The following is a 16,059-nucleotide window of genomic DNA, read 5'->3' as shown; positions in this document are numbered from 1 at the left end:
CTGTAATTTGTAGTAATAATTGCCCATTTTTTAAATTATTCATTCTTGGGACATGGGCGTTGCTGGCTGGCCAGCACTTATTGTAAGAGTTTTAACAACACCAGGTTAAAGTCCAACAGGTTTATTTGGTACCAAATAAACCTGTTGGACTTTAACCTGGTGTTGTTAAAACTCTTAGTGTGTTTACCCCAGTCCAACGCCGGCATCTCCACATCAGCATTTATTGCCCATCCCTAATTGCCCGTGGGCAGTTGAGAATCAACTACATTGCTGTGGCTCTGGAGTCACATGTAGGCCAGACCAGGTAAGGATAGCAGATTTCCTTCCCTAAAGGACATTAGTGAACCAGATGGGTTTTTCTGACAATCGACAATAATTTCATGGTCATCAGTAGATTCTTAATTCCAGATATTTTTTATTGGATTCAAATTCCACCACCTGCCATGGCGCGATTTGAACCCTGATCCGCAGAACATTAGCTGAGTTTCTGGGTTAATAATCTAGCGATAATACCACTGGGCCATCACCTCCCCTAAATTGTCCAAATTAAGGATGCAGATAATAAGATCAAGATTTTGTTTTGTCATTGATCAAACCAGTAGATTAAGAAAATCATTAAGCATTTTTGCTGCATTGTTCTCTGTATCTGAAATGTCTTTTTAAATTTGCACATGAATATAAATATTCTTGGCCTGCACATTTCCAGAAAAAGGAATACATACCACTGTGCTGTCTTATGTCATCTTGTAATTTTCAGAAGACAATTTATAAAATTGCAAAATAAGGAGAATGTTGAGGATAGAGTTTCAATGAAGAAGGCAAATTCTGTCCGCAACATGCAGCCTTATCTTCTTGTCTTTCTGATGCAATAAATAAATCACTTCAAATGAAAACAATATTCTTGGCAGCAAAAAGTGATTTTTTTAATTGAAGGCTTTGAGAAGCAACTTCAGAATTATACTGACACATGATCTACAGCTAATTATTTTTCAGTTTGAAGGGATAATTATAAAGAATTAAGATCTTAGCACACAATATGATATTCATACTGTCCTGGTCCTTCAACGCCGATACTATAGTTAAGAAAACCCACCAGTGCCTCTACTTTCTCAGGAGGCAAAGGAAATTCGACATGTCCGCTACAACGCTCACCAATTTTTACAGATGCACCATGGAAAACATTCTTTCTGGATGTATCACAGCTTGAATTGGCTCCTGCTCTGTCCAAGACCACAAAAAACTACAAAGGGTTGTGAACGACGCCCAGTCCATCATGCAAACCAGCCTCCCATCCATTGACTCTGTCTACACTTCCCGTTGCCTCAGAAAAGCAACCAGCATAATCAAGGACCTCATGCACCCTGGGCATACTTTCTTCCACCTTCTTTCGTCAGGAAAAAGATACAAAAGTCTGAGGTCACGTGCCAACTGACTCAAGAATAGCTTCTTCCCTGCTGCCATCATGCTTCTGAATGGACTTACCCTATATTAAGTTGATCTTTCTCTACACCTTAGCTATGACTGTAACACTACATTCTGCATCCTCTCCTTTCCTTCTCTATGAACGGTATGCTTTGTCTGTATAGCACGCCAGAAACAATATTTTTCACTGTATACCAATACATGTGACAATAATAAATCAAATCAAATCATAAGATTGTCATTACATAAAGTACAATAATCCTGTGCAAGTTTAAATATTAATTTACAGATAGCTGAAGCTTCAACACACTATAGCAAGAAAAAAACAAATTCTGCTCCTTTCAGACATATTTTATTGGTACTAATTACACTATCTAAAAGTTGATGTTGGTATTTATTTATAGCATTTTTCGGGTTTATACTTAACTCATAAAAAAACAGAAAAGACATAGCAATTTAGTGCTGTTTATATCCTCAAGATATCTCAAACAGTTTCAAAGCCAATCAATTACTTTTGAAGAGTAGTCACTATTGTATTCCATGCAAACACAAAGAGCCAATTTGCACACAGCTAGGTTTCACAGAAAGTAATAGAATAATGACCAGAAATGTATTTTGCCAATGTTGATTAAGAGACTATCATGCCAGGTAACTGGGAGAACTCTCTTCCTCTTAAACTAATGCCAAGGGATCTTTTGCATTCACTTGAGAGGGTAGACAGGTTTTCATTCAAGAGACCTCCAACAATGCAGTACTCTATCAGTACAAAAGCAACATCTTATATTGACAGAGCCTTTAACACAGAAACGCACTCCAAGGTGCTTCAAATGAGTGTAACCAGACAAATGTTGGCATCTGCACTGAGGTTTCAATTTAGATTATGTCCTCTTCCTACTGCTGCTATATCCATCTGACAAACAAACTTTTCCATGTCAGACAGATTGTCCAAATCCTCTATAGCAGGTATGCACCTCCCCAACTTTAAAGCTTCTGGATAAACTATATTGCAGCAGGCGCAATGGAATGGTTACCTTTAATGAAGTGTGATTGCATACATCTTCATCTTCATGTTGCTAAACACTGACAACTAAAACAATTATTTCATTCTATTCTATTGTAATGCTAACATTGCAAAGCACTTTTTGTTTGCAAAGTTTATGTCGTCATCAAAACACTGAAGCATATCTTTTTAGCTCAGTGGTCAGCTATAAACAACTCTTTTATCCCCATACATGAAGCAACTTAGACTTTACAGGATATTGATTCCAAATGGACAACTTTAATACATTTGATGGCTGTCGCTGATAGTAACTGTACTTACAAAAAGAGGTGACTTCATGACCTCAGATTTGTCAAATGCAAATCCTTCTGGATTAATAGTAGTCATAGGTTAAAACCTGAGATATCCACTTCCGCTGCTATAAAGAAACATATAGTGTACTAGATAATCAATAGATCCAACACACATTCAATCGATTCACTGCATGCTCAAAATAGTTCTTATTAACAACTGTAACAAAATTTATAATAACATGCTGATTAGCCAGACAGCATGAATGTGGTGCAAGTCCAGGTTAGATTGCAGATCAAATAATAAGTAGAACTACAGATACAAAACAAGGATGGTACATTTACACCAAATGAACTGATCCATTCTTGCATACTCCACAATAATTACTGTAACAAAAGCTGATGAGCTCTCAGATCCACGCTGACAACACAGCTACGGTGATAACAGATAGCAATTAAACAAGCCATATATACAGACACTCACAGTATAATGCAGCTCCACTAAATGCACCTTTATTCTTTAAATTTAACTTAACTGCAGCTCCCTACCCAAGCCTTGTGGAATGGAAATGGCTGATCTATGAACAAAGAGAGGTGAATAAAGATGTTGCATCCATTGCTGTAATTGGGAGGTCGTGTTTTATCCATTTTATTGTGCGTGTTCTCGCTCTCCAGGGATCATCTAATTCAAAATGTTTTGTTTGCTTCCCAATTTTCCGGATCAGGTTTAGTGAACCAATTTAATTCATGTGAGCCTTGCAAAAAGTAATGGCCACAATTACCTCTCCCCATGGACATGTCATGCATCTTACTAAAGACCTATTCAATGCAGTCTCACAATGCTGACTCATCGAAGAGCCCTCTATTTTGGCAATGTCCAATTTAAACAGTAGCTTAGCAAGAAGCTTTACTGTAATGAGCAAAAATGGCAGGTGTGTTTTAATTAAAACTGATTCTAAAATTAGAACATCCTCCTTCCTTTTTGTTAAGGGACAGGACTTGCCTTCTTGCTGCGCTAAACCTCTTTTCCCAGCCTAAGATTGCCAACTCTCCAAGAGTCTCCATCAATCTCCAGGATACTGCTGTGTGTAACCCTGGAGAAAAACCAGTGGGACATTAAAAAGATGGTTTTTTAAAATGTTTAACTGACAGTCAAGCATCATTCAATTGGGTAATGAGTCTCTTTGCTTTCCAATTGGTTTAGGAAAGCAGTGCATCACGAGAATGGATGTGTTGGCCGCCAAATGGCTGGAGCATGGGGACAACTCGTGATCAGACCTTCAGGATTACATTTAACCACAGTTGGCGATTCTACTTCCAACAATGTATTAAAATATTTTTGAATGCTTTGCTATTGTGACAGTGAAACTGTGTGGGTTACTGCAGAGTAATCAAAGTAGATTGTACCTGTGTGGTTTTTTTTTAAATGAACTTTACTTGGGACAGAAAACTTCGAATGGATCTAAAGAAGAAGTGTCATACTGACTCGAAATGTTAACTCTGTTTCTCTCTCCACAGATGCTGCAGACCTGCTGAGTTTTTCCAGCATTTTCTGTTTTTATTTCAGGGGATTTCCAGCATCCGCAATATTTTGCTTTTATGCTAGAATGGTTCTAAATGGCTGCAACAGATTTCATGTTTTGGTACACAGTTTCTATCTGCATAAAACTACCCTGAGACAATAGAAAGACGCTCACAAAAACACAGAAGATAGCAGCAGGAGTAAACCACACAATCTGGAGAGCTTGCTCCACCATTCAATGTGATCATGGTTGATCTCGATCTTCAACTCTATTTGGCTGATCACTCCTGATATCCCTTAATTCCATGAGAGACTAAAAATCAGCCTATCCCAGCCTTAAATATATTCAACAATGGAGCATCCATAACCCTCTAGGGTAGATAGTTCCAAAGATTCCCGACACGGTGATGAAAAAAATTCTCCTCAGCTCAACCCTAAATGATTGCCCTCTTATCTTGAGACTGTGCACCTAGATTTCCAAGGGAAACAATTTTCAATGTCCAATCTGCCATGCCCATTCAGAATCTTGCATGTTTCAATGAAATCATCTCTCATTTTTGTGAACCATCCAGAGAATTTAGGTCCAACTTAGTCATCAAAGGACAGCTCCCTCATCGGAGGGACCAATTTAGTGAACCTTGGCTATATTTCCTCCAATGCAAATGTATCAATCTTTAAATATGGAGACTAAAATTGCACAGTGTTCCAGGTGTGGTCTCACCAAAGTTGTCGCAAAATGTCTTTATTTCTGTACTCTAATCCCTTGCAATAAAGGGCAACTTGCCATTTGCCTTCCTAATTGCTTGTTGTATCTGCATGCTACAGGAATATCATGGAAATGTTGCAATGGTTATCGAAGCTGTGCTACAGATATGATTAAGATTCTTTCTAGCTCACGGCTCTGTTTTATTTCAGCATCGAGACTTTATGATTTGTTTGTCAGCAACATTAAGTGTGAACAAGTGAGACTCAGAACAGACCATCCTCACCTCAGCTTTCCACAAGTGATACCACAACTTGTAAGTCGTGACTCAGTATCACCATCAGTTAAACAGTACAGGACTTCTCATCTCCTGCCCATGAATCATTCAGCGTCATATGCATCGAGTTCCATCACATTTCAATAATGTGCTAGGTACTCAACTAATTTCAAAAATATCTGGTCACTGACATTTTTCAATCAATATGCTCGAGTGCACTTTTTTTGGTCAACCTATTCAACCTCAAATACTGCGTGGAAGGCATTGATGCAGAGCAAAATACAACTGAAATCTAATCATTAATTGCAGCTAAATATCTTATTAATTTCCCTTGATTGCAACAATTAACATCCTTATCATCACTTGCCAGCAATGCCACTATGCCAATATTCATTCCAGTTTTCCATTCTGCTTCTAATCTTAAACACATTTGTGGGCTGATTGAATATAAGGGATTTATCAGCCAGAAAATAGATAATGAGGTAAATCACACAGCACCACCATTATCGGGGCAATCTGGGATTTTTGAGTAACCTGCTGTAATCAGATAAAAAGGTAATGTTGAGGTCCAGAAATTCCTGGAGATTTGTGACTTTATAATCGTGAACCAACGCTGGAGAACCCATTTCACAGGGCAAATGTCCCAGAATATTTGAGTAGCTCCAACTATTACTTCAGCCATTTTGTAAAATCAGAGACTTTAGCACTGCACCATTTCACTCGCCCTAACAGTTGAACAGCTAATTATTATAGCTCTACCCAGATAATAAATCAGTAGCAAAAACAAGTTTACTCAAATAAAACTTGAGATTTTGATGTCATCTACAAATTTATTATATAATCAACACCACTTCCTCGGTCATTAATAAAGAAGATGAAGTGTATCAGACCTAGGATCAATTCCCTTGGGGGAGTGGGGGGAGGTCAGCAGTAGTAATATGTTTCCAAAATGAATCACGTCCATTAATCATAAGTTTTGGTTGTAGAATTACAGCTAATTCCTCATCTAATATTTCAAATTTCTATTGATATCACAGGATTCTTGTGAAGTAACCTTAAAGATTGAGGTACTTTATAAAAGGCTTCGCATGTAGATAATTTCTACCAGATTTTCCTCATCCACTACCCAAGTGACTTCCTCAAAAAAAACCTTCAAATATGTTGATGCCTTTATTTTTTGGAAGCTGTGTGATGAATTTCTAATATCCCTATCCTTTTCCAGAGATCATAAAAGAGGATCTCTAATGATCCCTTCCATAAGCTTTCCAATAGGGAAGGACAGGCTGAAGGCTGGAAGTAAAAGCACAAAATGCTGGAAATACTCAGTAGGTCAAACAGCACATGTGGAGAGGGAAACACAGTTAATGCTTCAGAACTTCCCTTGATTGCAACAATTCTGTGGCTTTGACTTTTTCATTTTTTTAAATAAAAATAATATGCATAAACTAACTTCCAGTTTAAGAAAACAGTCCCTGACTCTACTGAACAACTAAAGGTACAGGCATTTCTTTTTGATACTAAAGATACAGGCAAGGGGCTAACAGATCACCTTTCTCTTGAATCTCCTTTGGATGAACATTATCCAGATCTGGACCCTTGTCACTATCAGTTTTATTCATCTACCCAGGACGACATTTCTATCTACTTTAATATTAATGTCATTCAAAACTTCGCACTCCTCATCTGGAACATAAGAATCATCCAATGAGGTACAGGACTGATTCAGAAGCTCTGCCATAATGTAAAGATGTTCATTCACCAGTTCAGTGAAAACACAACTCATTTATTTACATGTTAAAACTATACAGAGGCTTGCAGCCTCATGGCTGCAGTCAGCTCCCAAGATGGCTCTCAGCACCAAAACTCGAGCTTACCAGGGTGATCCCCATCCTGCTCCTTGATTGGTTCCCCAGGTCATGTGACTCTTACTCTGCAGATAGATTCTGAAAAGGACAATCACCACATCCATCCCCCTCTAAAAACCTTTCTATACAAATGTCAATACTCAATTTACACAGTCCGAGCTAATTAAACATTTGGTACATGAATTTAGTCAATTATAAATTTAGTCCTTCAGGGGTTTCCGAATCCTCGTGGAGTAGCGTAACGCTTCGAGCTGGGGCACTTACACAGGATTACTATCAGCTGGAACCACAATGACAAGTGCCCCCTTCAGGCACCGGCAGTTCAGTTCTATCTGTTTCCATGGAGATATCGAATGTGCCTGCCACAGGTACTTCACTGCTAAAACAGTTGGCAACATTTCCTGATGGCAAAACTGGCTGCTGGGGCATCTCTCTTTTTCTCAAATGGTCAATGTGTTTTCAGCAGATCCTTCCTTCTACGTCCACTTGATAAGACAGGAATCCAGTTTTAAAGACAATGATTCCAGGGACCCAACTCGACCCACTACCAAACTTCCTCATATACACAGTGTCATCAACCATAAATGACCATGCTGACCGACATGAATCATGACTTGCCTTCTGACTGCTTTGGCTGACCTTTACCCTCCCCGGCAAATTTGGAAACAAGAGGTTAAGTCCCATTCTGAGACGATAGTTCATTAACAACTCTGCTGGCAGGACTCCTGTTGTTGCATATGAGACGGTCCTGTAGTCAAGAAAGAAGTGTGAGAGTCTAGTCTTCAGATTCCTCCTGACTGCTTCTTTAGACCAGATTTTAAAGTTTGGACACCTCACTCAGCTAGTCCATTGGATGCCAGTTAGTAAGGCTCAGCTCTTTGTACCATTAGTGTGGTGAAGTTCTGAAACTCAGAACTTGTGAATGCTGTTCCATTGTCAGAAATATTCACTTTAAGTATCCCGTGGGTGAAAAAACATTGGCGTAATCTTTCAAAGGTAGTGTGTGATGTAAGAGACGTCACCTCAAAAACGTCCATCCACTTAAAGTTTTCATCAACAATGAGCAAAAACATTGTCCCCATGAATGGACCCAACATAAGCAACATGGACTCGTACCCATGATCAGTCAGGCCATTCCCAAGAGTTCAGTGGGGCTGCAGCAGGCAACCTTTGTTGCAATTGGCACTGTTCGTAGTGTTTGATGAGACTTTCGATGTCGGCATCATTGCCAAACCACCACAAATAACTTCTGCCGAGCATCTTCACCTCTGAGATGCTCGATGAGCTCCCTGCCTTGAGTACTCTTGCTCCTCAGAGTATGAAGCCATCCTGGCAACTCAATTCATCCTTGTGGACAACAGCTTTCCAGCATCACTCCTCCCACTAAAAATGACAAAAGGTAAAACTTAAGTATTTTTTTAATAAGAGAACATTTTAATTATTACCAGATTATCCACTCCTAAAGTTGGTCCGACTTCCAGAGTTAATGTTAAAGGGCCATGGGAGGATAGTTTGGCCAAGGATTAATTTGAGACCATGTAGCTGGCAAATATATTTGTGACTGTGTTCCTCTTCCTAATTCCTAATATATGCATTGATATAGCTAGAAAAGGCTTATATATATTTGAGTTATATGTTCGCATCTAGTTTGCAGCAAAAAAGGGGTGCCCACATCCTGATGCTCTTGGGAGGTCATGAGGGGACCCCTAGCTCAAAAAGGTTGGAAACCCTGCTTTTCTGTATGAATGCAAAGGAGGCAACAGTGCGACCCCTGTCCCAAATCTATGCAAATAAACAGTGGTTAGCACTGCTGCCTCATAGCGTCAGGGACCCAGGTTTGATTCCCGGCTTGGGTCACTGTCTGTGCAGAGTCTGCACGTTCTCCCCGTGTTTGCGTGGGTTTCCTCTGGGTGTTCCGGTTTCCTCCCACAGTCTGAAAGACGTGCTGGTTAGGTGCATTGGCCATGCTAAATTCTCCCTCAGTGTACCCAAACAGGCACCGGAGTAAGACGACTAGAGGATTTTCACAGTAACCTCATTGCAGTGTTAATGTAAGCCTTACTTGTGACACTAACAAATAAATAAACTTTAAACTTAACACTTTGAATTCATCCTATCTCAAGCTTGCAGTGGGGCTATTAATAGAAAATTGAATCGCACCAAAACCGGAGGAAATGCACCATCACTTATAAAGGTAAAAGCTAATCAAAAACACCTTTCTGTTTAAAAACAGACGGTGAGAGGAGAATTTGATGCTGTTTAAATTAAACCCCCCTGTCCGTAACACTGCTCTGGAAATTGACCACAATCATTCCAAAGAAACCAAGCAAGAAATTGCAATAAGATCCCCTGAGATATGCAAAACTGCAATAAAACTGAAATAATGAAAGTAGCCTGAAGCTTAAAATAATAAAGTATAAGTCCTCAAAGGAATTATCTACAGATAAAATCAATCATTTTCTGTACCTGTACAAAACAGATTTCTTCCACTGTTCTGACAAAGGGTCTCTCGGCTCAAAACTTCAACTTGTCTTTTCAGATTCTAATAAATCTGTTCCGTATTGTGAGCATTTTCTGTTTAAATTCTATTTCACAACTCTTTGAATATCCTCTGACATTTCCATCGTGGTATTAACAAATGCCCAGTCAATTCTACTTTGTCCAGATGATACTTACCTTTAAATTTGTTTTTAAATAAGCAAGTCAGCTACAACAAAATGATCCTTCTTCCAACGTAATACTTTTCTCCACAAAAAAGATTTCACTTTCTTTGCAGCAAAATTAAAAACCATCTCACCAAATTCCCAAGAAATCCTGGGGGTGCCAACAAGGAATTGAAACAATTCCACCTCAGATAAGAGCTATCTTGAGTTTCTTTCATAAGAGAGATCAAAAATCTCTAACAACGTGAATTTAAAAAACTTCATATAAATGCTGATTCTTCCTGGAAAAAAGTGTTTCTCACACACAGTTCAAAAGAAAAATCTAATCTTGTAGCAATTGTGCTTTGAGGAGGTGGAGTAGTGATGATGGCACCTGAACTAGTAATCCAGAGACCCAAGCTAACGCTCTGGGGACACGGGTTTGAATCCCACCAGAGAAGGTTAAGACCCTTACAACAGCCAAAATGGGGTCTGTTTGAACTCAGCACTGAATTATAGTTTCCCACCTGTGTGATTCAAACAGGTTTCCTTTCCCCTATAGGCAAACTCCAAAATGAGGGTGGGGCATCCAGGTTCCATCTGCCATTTTTAAAGGTCTGCAGAGTCTTCTCGATTCCATGAATAATAGGCCCCTATTGTTTTACTGGAGAAAGATGACAGGAGAGAGAATAGATAAATAGCAAAGCTTACTCAGAAGAAAAATAGATAGGATGAAATTACCATGGGTATACACTTTTGAGTGTAAATCTATCAATGACTGAGTTAGGTCTGCACTGCACACACTTTTATGATACCACAAATGACATTAACACATCAGGGCAAATATCATAGCTGACTAATAATATTCTTCCTCTAACGATATAGAATGCATGTGGGAAACTTACCTTGTATAAGAAAAAACTCAGCAATAGTGTACAAATTTTCTTGGGAGTAAGCTTTGCTTACTCTCTCTGTGCTGTGTTCCCTAACCTCACCTAACTTCAAACTTCTCCCAGTAAAATAACTAGAGCCAGATTTTCAGGGAATGGAGGGTGGGATCCAGATGTGGAAGTCCCCCCCTCATTTCCGACAATTACTGCCTTCACATATAGGTGGGACAGTGGCTAGCACTGCTGCCTCACAGCACCAGGAACCTAGGTTCAATTCCCGGTTTGGGTCACTGTCTGTGCGGAGTCAGCACGTTTTCCCCATGTCTGCATGGGTTTCCTCTGGGTGCTCCGGTTTTCTCCCACAGTCTGAAAGACGTGCTGGTTAGGTTTGTTTGCCATGCTAAATTCTCCCTTAGCGTACCTGAACAGGCGCCGGAATGTGACGACTAGGGGATTTTCACAGTAACTTCATTGCAGTGTTAATGTAAGCCTACTTGTGACATGAATAAATACATTTTAAAACTTCAAGGATAAAAGGACGGGGTATCAATCCTGCAGTGCAGGAAAGCCAAAGTCAGCAGGGCCATTTAAACTCAGTATTGAGTTTAAACAGACCCCATTTCGACTGTTGCAAAGGATTTAACCTGAAATGTGAGAGTCACCAATTGATAGAGTGTATAGATATGAATGTTCTCAAAGGGTGAATAAGGCCTGTTAACTGGCAAGATATGAAGCATTTTTAAATTCCTGCTCTTTGACGTGTAGAAAATCAACTGGCTGACATTGTAAATGATTGCTCAAAAAAACCTCTGCTAGATTGCTTTGATTGACAGACCAGCTGGTGTAGTATCATATTTCATGTTGACATTTTCCTAAAGGCTAAATTATGTGATAAGAATTCCAGAATTTTTATGTTGCAGAGAAAAGACTTAACTCGCTTGTTATTTTATAGCAGAAAATTACATGAAATATCTTTACATCACATTTATAAAAAGGATTTTAAAATCTACCACAAGCATCAAATAAACTAACTGCTATAATAACACCACAAAGCCACAGTTGGATATCAGTTGGGCAAATCCTTTGCAAACTTTCAATTCATGCCTTACATCTAGCATAAACATAAGGCAGATAGGTAAAAAAAATACCAGTATTATTTTAAAAATCACGGAAAAGTAAAGTAAAACAAATAGAATATATGCTGGAAACACTTAACAGGTCAGATAGAATCTGTGGAGACACATTCCACTTCAGCTTTCCACCAATGACAGCACTTTAATTGATAAAAAAGTACTTCGCATTGACAGTGTATCTGTCTTCAGACTACTGGAGAGATTTTCTGGTGGGACAATGATCAAGCCATCATCCAATTCTTTCAAGCATAATTTTTCTTCATTTCTGGGACATGCCACGTAAAATACAACCAGCACAGAAAAAAAACTGTCATTGTTGTTTATACAAATGACCAATTTAACCTAAAATGTCATGCTCACTGCACATTTAGGTGAACAAATTGATGCACTAAACATCACTAAGGCTGACTATATGTAGAGTATAGAATGTGTTCAGAGTACAGCCAGATTACTCAACAGTAATTACTCCAGGAATGTATTATACATGAAGAGCACTTTGAAAAGGAGTTGCATTTCCTGCACATACTGCTATAATTACAGTGAATGTCAGTTAATTGGAATGTGTGAGATGGAGACGGTCGCTTACAGAGGGCACTTTTTTCGGCACCAATTGATTTCCAATGTATTTGAATCAGTACCAATGAGTTTTGCTCAATGAAAGTAAACTAATGAGTAGAATAATGTTATTTCCGCCTGGCTGTCTCAATTAACAGGTGCCAGTTATACTCGGTGCTAAAATCCTAATAAAAGGTTGGTACTTGTCCAGCAACTGATTAAAAAGCATAATTAACATATTATCAGTATTAAATTCCAGATTCAGCGTGACTAATTCATGCAAATTTGATTGTGATTAGAAAAAGGTCTTGGCATTTGCACACCAGATTCATACCCAAAGGAAGCCTGCTTATGAATAAAATCACAGAGTGTGCCACATGACCTCCTGCATAGTGACAATTGACCAAATTAGAATTCATAACTGACTGTAAAACTAAGTCATCCATGTCAGGGTAAAGTGACCACGAATGTTCTTAGAAGTGTTAAATTATGTTACTTCAAACCATGTCTAATTACAAATGTAAAAAAAACAGGTGTCTTCTTCTTGGTTACAATCTTGTTTTATGTGGAGCTGCTTTCTCATTTGTGTTGTAGCATGTTTTAATAAGAGCACCTGGTTTTCCTCTACTATCTGGGACTGTACCTTTTTCATAAGGCAGCTTTAATCGAAGTGTATATCAAAGGTTTAACAATTAGCTCATTTTCAGTAAACTGATTATTTGCATTATCTCACACTATGTTGCCAAATCTCTCTGAAATGGCAGAGTTTAAACAGACTGATTAATTTGCAATTAAATAAAATGATGAAATGCAAAAATCTGGAAAGACTGAAAGTATTCTGTAAACATTCAATCTGCAATGGGTGAACTATACTTTAGAAGAGTTTTTTCAAATGGAAAATAGGCATTTCATTTGTTCAGAAAGACAGTCATGTTTATATACATGGGATGAAGTGTTACTGTCCCCTCGCGGCAAGACAGGGCTGAAATTCAAAACTTCATTGCCTTCAGTGGGACTGGATGATTCTGGGAGGGGCTAAAAATTTCACCCATAGTAATTTGAATTAGTTTCAAATTATTTTAAATGTTCAGAAATAGAATCCAGAATCAATTTATTGTTTGTCCAAATGTCAAATATTGGGCCCGATTTTACCATTGCGTCACGCCCGTTTTCAGATGTGAAAATTTGGTAAAGTCGGATGTGAGGCGATTAGCACGGTCCGTGCCCGTGTCCGCGTAGATGCCCACTTTACCAAGGCCCGGAAATGGCCGCGATCTGAACTATGCCCGAAACGGGCATTTAAATTGAATTAATGGGCTGCCCGCCCAACTTTACCAGCATTTCCACCTTCACCATTGCGTTCGCACGCCGACATGTGTTGGGGTAGGCCAGATGGATCTCTGCTGGGGGGAGAGGGCAGGGTGACCGCTGCCATCCTGCGGGCGATTGGTGGGGGAGAAGGGGGGGGGGGGCAAAGGGTCCCGATTGGTCTGGCTAGCGGCGGGGTGGGTGGATAAGGGGGACAGTTATGTTGTGGGGGTGGGGCAATGTATGTGGGGGCCATCGCTCCCACTTTTTGCTCCCGGGCCACTTTATCTGCTTTTTGCGGCCCGGGAGCAATGTGACAGGGGCGCGTTTTTCAAATTTTCTTTTTCACCCTGCATGCGCAGTTCAAAGCTGCAGCGATTCGGTCGTGATAAGCCATCATCCAATTCTTTCAAGCATAATTTTTCTTCATTTCTGGGACATGCCACGTAAAATACAACCAGCACAGAAAAAAAACTGTCATTGTTTTTTATACAAATGACCAATTTAACCTAAAATGTGTGGGAGGCACAGCACAATTCAGGCTAAGTTCGTATGGACGCGCCTGAGAGCAGTTTTCCAAGTCGGATCTGAATTGTGCCCAGATTCAGCACTTAGAATCAAAATGGTAAAATCAGGCCCATTGTGTTTGCCAAGTCCATTGAGCAATGTTTCATATAATTTTTCATTAGTATAGATCATTGCTTAGGTGGAAGCAAACATACAAACTTCTATGCGAATTCAATTAAACACAGTAAACTAATTGTCCCTTTATGTAGTCCAACATAATATATTATGCAAGTGTGGAACAAAGCATAATTGAAAGTATTGTGATATTGTGTGCATACCATTGTAATGTAAAGTGCTTGGCAGAGCAAGAATTAACATGGTACGGGAGCCTCGCACAGCCCACAGCATGATGTATAGAGTCACATAGTAAGAGACTCTGGGAGAACAGTTTAGAACAGAACTCTGTAAGTAAGCAACCTACCTACATGGAACGTCTCTATGCGTGACCCTACCTAGGATCTGTAAATAGTTAAAGACTACCAATAAAGGATGTATGTTTAAACATACAAGTCTCAAGATTTCATCATCGAGTCATCACTTTATTAGAACATGCTTCATCGTGGTATGATATCCTAAAAGATATCACATCAGGGATAGAACCATGACAGGAATATTATCACGGAGTATCATGCAAATCTATGTATGGAAATACAATCACAATTCTAGTATCTATTAAATAATAACCGCAAAATAATTTTGAGATAGAACTATCTATAATTAAATAATACAAATAATTTAAACTTTACAACTATCATCAGCATAGAATTATATTAAAATTGAACAATCTTCCACATTTTTCTAAGTTGCACTTAATTTATTGTATACTCAAAATTTTTCTGCATAACTTTTCCAATTCTTGACTCACTGGTGTTCAACTTATTGATGCTGCTGTTTTAAACATATAACTCAATTAAATAAAGTAATTAAAACCCATGTCTTATTGATTTACAGTGATTCCTTCCCTTAATCTAAAAGGGGTAAAACATCTGGACGAATTTCAATCACGGCTGAATCTTAAAAGCTATCTGGAAATAATGGAAACTTATTCTAGAATAATTAATAACAGAACATATTTGCTTTTTAAGTAGCTTTCACCCATTTAAAGGCAAAGGATTAATACTTTCACACTTTCCAAATGTTAAGGACACAGCTGATGGTAAATGCCATGTTAATTCAAATCCCAAAAGGAAAACTTGAAACAACCAATCTCAATTGTAATTTTGCAATCTGGTATAAGGTGAGGAATGGTTTGAAGTCCAGAAAAGGATGCCCCAGATGTTTGTTATGAATTTAAATAAAATAAATATGTATTAAAGTAAACAATAAAATAAACAAGAATGAAGTAAATTAGAAGTGCACTCAACTGAGACAATGGCTATTTTGTGTCTTTTTTGTGGCTGAGTTTGTGTCTTTATATGCTCTGTTTGTGAACAGAATTCCCACTCACCTGAAGAAGGGGCTTAAGGCTCCGAAAGCTTGTGTGGCTTTTGCTACCAAATAAACCTGTTGGACTTTAACCTGGTGTTGTTAAACTTCTTACAATGGCTATACACAGTATCACTAATTTTACACAGTTCCAAACAATCTTTATCTCACTAACTTTAGAGCTAACGCTCCCCAAAGGTTCCACAACACCAAAAAAAAAATCTAGTAACAGTTACCACAGCGAGCAGTAATATCTCTTTGGGGTTGTTTCTAAGGGAGAATAAACAGATGGCCTACCAAGACAGACTTTCTTCACATACACTGCTTCTGGGGAGTTAAAACAGCTATTCCTGCAGTTTGCTAAGGTCTAATAAACAGTCTCCTTGCATAAGTTTAATAATTTTCTTATTTAGTTTTCCCCTTTTATCTTCCCTTTTCTAAACCAACTTCTTCAGATGTC

General features: G+C 38.7%; 1 protein-coding gene across 8 annotated transcripts in view; it reads right to left on the bottom strand.

The window, feature by feature from the left end:
• Positions 1-16,059, bottom strand: part of immp2l (inner mitochondrial membrane peptidase subunit 2) — a 539,159-nt gene that overhangs the window by 461,610 nt on the left and 61,490 nt on the right. Inside the window, exons 4-6 of one of the 8 annotated variants that reach the window (XR_013498731.1) lie at positions 10,249-10,385; positions 8,196-8,462; positions 6,893-7,827 (exon numbers count right to left, since the gene is read on the bottom strand). The exons of 5 other annotated variants lie outside the window; for them this stretch is intronic. Coding sequence is in view for 1 of the 3 variants with exons in the window: in XM_078219909.1 (XP_078076035.1) it covers positions 8,417-8,462 (46 nt within the window). In the remaining 2 variants the exon portion in view is untranslated. Of the gene's footprint in view, positions 1-6,892; positions 8,463-10,248; positions 10,386-16,059 lie in introns of those variants that run through there. 2 more of the 8 variants (XR_013498730.1, XM_078219909.1) reach the window with 2 other exon arrangements.

This window comes from Mustelus asterias, chromosome 9 (genome assembly GCF_964213995.1).
Source record: "Mustelus asterias chromosome 9, sMusAst1.hap1.1, whole genome shotgun sequence".
Classification (NCBI taxonomy): Eukaryota; Metazoa; Chordata; class Chondrichthyes; order Carcharhiniformes; family Triakidae; genus Mustelus; species Mustelus asterias.
The sequence above is the reverse complement of the archived record's forward strand: the minus strand, read 5'-3'. Positions and strand labels throughout refer to the sequence as shown.